The sequence below is a fragment of the Zerene cesonia genome, chromosome 7 (genome assembly GCF_012273895.1).
Source record: "Zerene cesonia ecotype Mississippi chromosome 7, Zerene_cesonia_1.1, whole genome shotgun sequence".
NCBI lineage: Eukaryota > Metazoa > Arthropoda > Insecta > Lepidoptera > Pieridae > Zerene > Zerene cesonia.
Window position 1 is genome coordinate 582,332 of NC_052108.1, and position 8,248 is coordinate 590,579.

General features: G+C 32.4%; 1 protein-coding gene across 1 annotated transcript; it reads left to right on the forward strand.

The window, feature by feature from the left end:
- Positions 1-7,299: 7,299 nt before the first annotated feature.
- LOC119840923 (bombyxin A-1 homolog) lies at positions 7,300-7,862 on the forward strand. The gene has a single exon (XM_038367704.1). It carries the CDS (start codon positions 7,452-7,454, stop codon positions 7,791-7,793), a length of 342 nt encoding a protein of 113 aa, XP_038223632.1. The 5' UTR covers positions 7,300-7,451; the 3' UTR covers positions 7,794-7,862.
- Positions 7,863-8,248: the final 386 nt, after the last annotated feature.

Sequence of the window (8,248 nt, forward strand, 5' to 3'; positions counted from 1 at the left end):
TATGAAATTGGAATTATGATTCAGCCATCCAATAAAATTTTGAGAACTTCTACACTCAAGAAGAAAAATTTAACTACATCGATAAAGCTGCGGGCATCAGCTAGTATATAAATATACATGTTTTATTTAATGATATAATGTGAAATTGTGAATTTGAAATAAAAGAAAATGCGAAACCAATATTGAAATCATTTAAGCATTCGCATAACAACTTCCCATCATAATATAAGCTCTAATGAATTACCTAAATATTTGGACGTTCTCGAAAAAATCAATAATCACACAAAACATCAATCAACGCACACACACACAGCATGACGAGCTATTAATTACCCACACATGGTCAATCGCGTCATCACTCATTTCCCCATTATTTTTTTAACGTCTGTTTTTAGCGGTGTGTTCTGGCGACTCGCCAGAATTAATCTCTAGCTAATAGCCAATTACGTGTTTGGCTAAACGGACAGAAAGTTCTTCGTTTACGGTAATGGTGATTGCTGGGTTTTTATGTTAGGAATGCAAATGGGGACAATATAGCGAAGCCGGAGCAGAGCTAGATTCAAATGATATGGAGTTTTATAAGGATGAGGTAATTTTGTTTATTATTAGATGCTTATGGTTATTAATCTAATTCTATGCCCTGGATATAGGGAATTTACCTTATATGCGGGTGCTTAAACGATTTGTCTTTTTGGACGTGGATTGTGTTTGATGTGCATAATTTTTTAATCACTAAGAAGTACCTGTAAATGTTACCCTTGGTACTTTCTTTACCTAACTCTTATGTTCTTTTCATAAAGTTGCTAGTTACGATATGGTTATGTTTTTTTGCCCCCATTTATTTCGATTCCCTACTTTATGAATTAACACTCATCCCCCTACAAAATGTGTAGGTACCTAACATTCATTGTACATAATATTAATTGTCATTTGTATTCAGAGAATAATTTAAGTAGCTTACGATCTATGTGTACACAATTTCATCAAATATGGATCACAATTCAAATAAAATGAGTGTTTTATTTCACAAATATTTTACTATAACTTTATATGATATATCTATAAGATATATACATATATTATTGGCAATGTCGCTATAATGTCGCTATAATATTCACAAACAATGAAAAAGCATACACAATGAGTTTATTTATTTAGTTATCTAGAACTCACTATTTGGCATGTACCTACGCCCGAATTCCTTAGTTTTATAGTTCGTTTATTTATAATTACCGACTGTTTACTATATAATTTCGTCTTTGCATTCCTGTCTGTATATTTAAAGTGAAAATAATGCCATAGTAATAATAATTAGGACCTGGGTGACTTTTTGGTGAATCTTAACCTAATTCTACTTGCCCATACTTCCAATAACAATATTACAGATAAGTCAATATAAATACATTTGGAAGATGGGCCTTGATTGTATATTATATGAGCTTATCGCCCCAGCTTCGTGCTACAAATATAGCCTATATCACTCAGTGAAGATGTAGCTTGCTATTGGTGAATGAATTTTTTTGAATCGATGCAGCAGTTTTTGCGTGAAAACGTTAGACACATACAAAAATACAACGGTTTTCTCTCTTAAATATTAGTGAAGACTTAATATTTATAACCTTATAATGTATACGAAAGAAATCTCATCATAAGAAGTCTCTAAACAAGTAATATTATTACTAACTATTGTTAACGTTTTACCCGTTGATGTTAAACAATTATGGGTGTGTCCTGAAGCTGGTGAAGAGAATAGAGTAGATATTCCATACTTGCAATGTACGCGATTAAAATTATATGCAGGAAGTATCCTTTAACTAGAAACGAGACCGAATTTCCACTTTGTCACTCTGTATCGCAAAAAAAAACTGAAATTCTCTTTGTACAAAACCGATTTTTTAAACTGCTTCATTGCGCTAGTTGGAGAATACTTCGCATAAACGTATTATCTTATATCTTTAAACGAGCAATTCTTGTATATATATATATAATTGGAATCTCGGAATCGGCTCCAACGATTTTCATGAAATTTAGTATATAGGGGGTTTCGGGGGCGATAAATCGATCTAGCTAGGAATCTTTTTCAGAAAATGCCATATTCGTGTTTTATTCGTGTTTTATCGACTTAAACTTATTTTTTTAACAAATAGGAGGCGTTTGAGTAGTCCCAATTTATTATGACTCTTCCTGACGTCTATTAGTGAATAATAATACTATTTTTTGGCGAATAATTAAAGTTCCAGCAGATGGCGTTGTTAAGTAACGAAGTCAATGAGTGTTTGCTTTGAGGTTAGACTAATTGTTTATATTGTTTTGTGTCTTCTTAATGCACGTGTTCATTTAAAAATGCCTAAACGATCTTGGAAAAAACCGCTTATAATCTAACTTCACGAAGTTAAACCGAGCAAAGCTCGGTCATCCAGGTACTTGTAAACTTAATAGCTTAGGTATTTTCTGATTATTACAAAAAATATGTGGTTATGTCAACACGAATTTTATAACCGACTTCAAAAAAGGAGGAGGTAATAATACTATAATTAATAATTAATAATTAATACTATATATCATATACCATATAATATATATCATTATATACTATATAATATATAGTATTAATTTAATATTATTACTGGGTGAACTGGTTTTTGTAATTTTTTTTATTTGAATCTGGTGCCTTGCATGTGGTCCCATCTATTTGGTCTAGTTCTTGCAATTTTGAAGCGACTAGGTTTATTTTTAAAAACAATTATTAAATTATTTTCAACTAATTTCCCTGCATGTCGTGGAAAAAAATATTTCAATCGAGAAACCGTTGGCGGTTCTATACTCATCAATTAATTACACTAATAACTTTTTTAGCGCACTTCCATGTTTGTTTCGGCCTTACCACGTTACGTGAATACGATACTGGTATGTGACGTCACTGATCAGCAATCCTAATTAGTAATGACGCAAAAAGTGCACAGCTGAATAAGCATTGGATAGATAACGAGATTTGCTATGCATTTTTCTACATGCAGTAATCTAATTTGCATGTTTCCGTATGTTAAAAGAGGTGCTGACGTGACGCTGTTTTATTTAATGGCGTATTTTTCTGGTTTGTGATAAGTTTGTATGATTTTTGGTTATGTTATTTAATGTTTTCTTGATAGGAACTATTAAAACCGTTTTCATTCTCAGAAGCTTTGATGGAGACAGTTTTTCAACAAACCTTACATATCTCTCTATTTCTATTATACGTGTGAGTGTGTAAAATAATCTTATTACTTTTAATTAGTTTAATCATGCAAGTAGTAAAATGTAGTTTAATATTTTTAGTATGTTGATTTCATTTTTTAAAAGTCCAATTGTATAGAACTATGGATTTATTATGTTAATCTCAGTTGAAAATATAACACAAAGCTCATAAATAGTTTATAATCTTGTTACGAAGTATGACCAAGGCTTTATTAAAAGGAATGTTAATACTTTAACTAGGAATTTATTGGACGTTATCTGATTATTCTGAATAGATAAATTGATTTCTTGTCGTTGTAATTAATCACGCTTGCGTTTGATATTTCTTTGAGATTTTATGAAAATATATGAGTAGAACAGAGACGAATGTTGGCTATATTTAAATATTTTTCATTATTAATTTTATCAGTTTTTTGTATGTTAATAATTATTTATTACATGTTTATGAAGGTTTCATTGTATTTTCATTTATTTATTAAAATTGTTATTGAAAATGTGTTTCAAAATGATTGATCAAGATTATAGTCAAGAAAATATCTACACTGATATTATAAACAGGATGCTTTCGTATTTTTTAGGTTTTGTAACGTTTTCACGCAAAACCACTGGACCGATTTAAATATATGTTTCACTATTAGAAAACTTTACTTAGCGACACAGGCTATATGGGGACGGACCGGGACGAACCGCTGGTATTTGAATATAGTTAAAAACAGCCCTACAATGCTATATATTAACGCATTTTTCGATAATCGAAGTCACAACCAACAACTAACAGAGCTATAAACCGATGAGCCAAATAAAAATATAGTATCCACTTATGCTCTCGAAAGTGGTTCATACAGGCGAAGTTTTTATTTCGCAACAATATCGACTCGGCTTACAGAATACGTCGCACGTAGATGGACGTGTAGGCGTCGGCAAGTAATTGTCGGCTAAACGGAGTCGGCGTTTTTGCTACGCATTCAGCGCCTTAAATGAACATGTATGAGAAGAGTAGATGGGGGCAGAGAGTTATGTTGTGGTAACGTGTAGGTATATGTTAATGGCAATAGGTAGCATGTGATAAGGATTGGATAACCTTTTCAGTCAGTGATGATTTTTGAAGGACGTTCAATAAAGAAGCCCCTTTAAAACTTAATTTCTAGTAAAAATTGTATTTAATTTTTTATTATTTAAAATGTTTTTTTATTAGAAATTAAGTTTTTAAGGATTTTATGTATTGATTTCCTTCATTCAGTTACCCATAGGGTATCAAGCCCCCGGAAAGATTTTTTTTGGTAATGGAGCTGGTGGGTCGCCTGATGGTAAGCGCTACCACCGCCCATGAACATTTGAAGAGGCATAAGGTCAATTACAGACCTTACGCCTCTACAAATGGATTGCTGACTTTAAATTGGGAAGGGATTAAGTTAGGCTTGACGGTAGGAATAAAGGTAAGGACAGGGAAGGGTAAGGAAAATTATATAGATTTGAATAAGAAACATAGATATGTGTGTGGGCAAATAAATTATACATATACTCTGATAATTATTGTCATACTGAGTAATTTTTGATGCAGTTTCACTACCAAAATACGCAAATACTCAATTATTCGTTCTCATTATTTTACTCCCTGTTATCTACTTTAGAAATTCAACTTCCTATCGGATTTTAGATACATGCTTGGAAGAAAATGCTGACGACCGGTAAAGCTGTCAATTCTACTTCTTTAAAATCTTTACCATCTGTTGTTTCAGTTTTATACCATCTAACAACTGTTCTGTTACTATGCATGAATGAAAAAAAGAATGAAATTGATTCATTTATTTATATACATATTATGCAACACATAATCCAGCCACACTTTATTTAGCATGGGACATAGACACACTTGGTGCTCGTATACTATATTAATAATATTTATGAATAAAAAATCAGTCTCTGTGTTACATCACTCTGTGCACAGCAATAGTCCATAGCAGGAACAGTCAGGATTAGCAGCTAGTCAGTTTTTGCGACAATCTGTCGTGGACATGTCGGCCCTTTATAGATGTATTACTTGCTCGTACTGGGAACTTGTATATGTATGGAGTACTTTCTTTTTGCACTATTATTATAATATTTAATGAATTGTTAAATTGTCATGATACCATCTAGGTAGTTTTTATTGGTGAGAGAAATGGTTAAAAATGCGTAATGTTTTACTTTTTTATGTATAACAGCTATCTAGCTGTTCGCCTCGGCTTCGTCCATGGTACATATATAGCCTATGTCACTCAGTGAAGTTGCAGCTTTCTAATTGTGAAGGATTTTTTTAAATCGGTCCAATGGTTTTTGCGACAAAACATCACAAGTTCCCTCTTTAAAATTTTATTAGGAGGATTACGCAATGCTTAAATTTAATGGTGGTGAAATACTCAGTTTATATGTACAAAGATCATAGCCTCAGACTACACCTACGCTAGGCTTTTCAAAAATAATTTAAAGGAAACCATAAACCATATCCTTGCAAAATTTTCTTCTATTTTTCAAATTGCATCATAAATTTCAATGATTTTGAAAGCTTTCGAAAGACAAAAAGGATTATCAAAAGGTAATATTGGTTTGAATAATTGTATTGCAAATATACAAAAGAAAAAAAAAAATTAATTGAAAATGTACGAAGATTCACCTTTAAGTTTGAAGCGAAAGGGACGTAAGAAAGTCCAAGATGTTTAATAAGTAAGTGGTTCAAAGGTATACGTTGATTTAGAACTTAATTCAATTATATCTTTATCCGTATGTAACTATATGGAAATTATTTCATTTGAGGCTGATTCGAACTAATTCTATAATATAGACGGCAGATTTTAATATTCACGAATACAATATCTTTTTTTTTTAATTAATTCTTTATTTTCCGCTCGTTTTTGACAAATAATTTATTTTAAATAATTCTTTAGGATCTTATATTTCTTTCATCATTATTATCGGGCAAGCAGAATTTTTCTATTTGTTTTTTACCCCTAGAATCGAAAAAGTGTATATAGTATACACTTTTTCGATTCTATACAGGTACGAACAAGTAAATTATCAAACTAATTTATACCCAATTCAAATTACGAATATAAAATAATATAACCAAATGTATTTAACAAATCAATGGCATAATTCCGTTTGACTAATGCGATAAAATGAACTCGATATTGTAAATGTTTCAAACGCAATGACTAAATTGGTGTGATTGATGGGATACCGTCAAATTTGATCAGTGTAACTAAATATATTACCGAGATATCCATGCGTTTAGATTGGTAAATGTCAAATAGAGGAGCTTAAATCCTAACTAATGTTATAAATGCGAAAGTAACTATGTCTGTCTGTTTCCTCTACAACTAAACCTCATAACTGATTTGGATGAAATTTGGTGTAAAGATAGTTTATGAACCGAGAAAGTATATAGTTTTTTTATGTTGAATAAAATAAATGATTTGTCATTATTGAAACATTTTTATGAAAGAGATTGTCACATTATATTTAAAAGCTGTGAATTACTTAAAATAAATAAAAAATAAGCTTTTTTATCAAGATTACTTCGTTTTTCACTCACTCTTAGCTGTAAAAAAGAAACGATGGTATGCTCTGGATGGAATGGAGAAGCGTAGACAAAGTTTGGATGATGACTATAGTGAAACTCTATATAGAAGTGATATATATTTAGTAAAGCATTCGTGTTTATAGATCACAAGTACTTTATTTTCAACTCGATGTAGAGCCAATATAAAAGATTGCTATTTTTTCGTTAGCAAGCAGAACATTTAGGGAAGCTATATAACGCAGATAAGAACTCTTTTTGGTTACTTTTTGACTCTACATTTTCTACCAAATGTAGAGTTTACACTATCCAATTCAAGAGAGTTATTGTTAAACAAGAATGCAATAATGCATGGTCCCATAATTTCATCTTAATTTAGGTAAGCAGTGATTAAGCAGTGATCTCATAGACGTCTCACAGACACGTGTCCATATTTTACTCTCGAATAAGTAAATCGACGCCCACTTAATTAATGAAGATTCGCTCAGCTATCACTTCGTATCACGACCACTCGAGTGTGCGATGTCAAGCCCACCTTAACCTTAACACATCGAGCTCTCATTAGGATAGGCTTCTGAATATTAATGACCTGAAACTGGTATAAAACCGTGAAAATTTCATCCAAGATCACACTTTCCATCAGTGCTTTGGAAGTAGAACAATGAAGCTGCAAATCGTTCTCCTGTCTCTGGTAGCGGTGGTGGCCGCTGAGCAGAATGTTTACTGCGGCCGGCGGCTGGCGATGGCGCTAGCCATGATGTGTGACAATGAAGGTGTGGAAGAAAAACGAGGGAGCAGCGCGTGGGCTTGGCTGCAAAGGACTCGCATGAACTCTGGAGCCGTGGGGCCCTGGCTGGAGCAACAAGTGAGCCCCAATTCGGTCGAATACGCGCCCTGGTTGCCCCCCCACAGGGCTCGCTCCATCAGTCGCGGTAAGCGCCAGATAGTCATGGAGTGTTGCATGAAGCCCTGCTCAGAGAACGAACTGTTGAGTTATTGTTAATGCATCAGTGTTGAAAAGTTACAAATGTGTATTATGGTATATTGTTATGTTTGAATAAACGGTGTTGTTGAATTTCCTGTTGTTATTTGTTTTTGTTGGTAACACTTCACATAAACGTTACATTACATATAAAAGTCGTCTATGGAATCAGTTGTGTGTAGAGTATATATATTACATATTTAGAGCTGTACCTATAATTGTTATGTGCCCAATATCAATTTAAAAATAATAAATGCATTTAGAAAACCAATAAAAAACACACTTCAATACAATTTGAGTAATATGATAAACTAATGAAATAATTGTATTGTCATCGATTTCTCATAAGTGTCTAAAGTTTAAATTTAATCTGTCCGTTTAAAGTGGGCCAAAATCGACTCTAAAGGAGTCGATTGCATTTATTACACACTAACTGAAGCTAATAAAATAAATGTCAATAAATATCACTACTTATG

Bases quoted from the DNA above. Each gene is read 5' to 3' on its own strand.
- LOC119840923 (XM_038367704.1), top strand. From the start codon at position 7,452: ATGAAGCTGCAAATCGTTCTCCTGTCTCTGGTAGCGGTGGTGGCCGCT.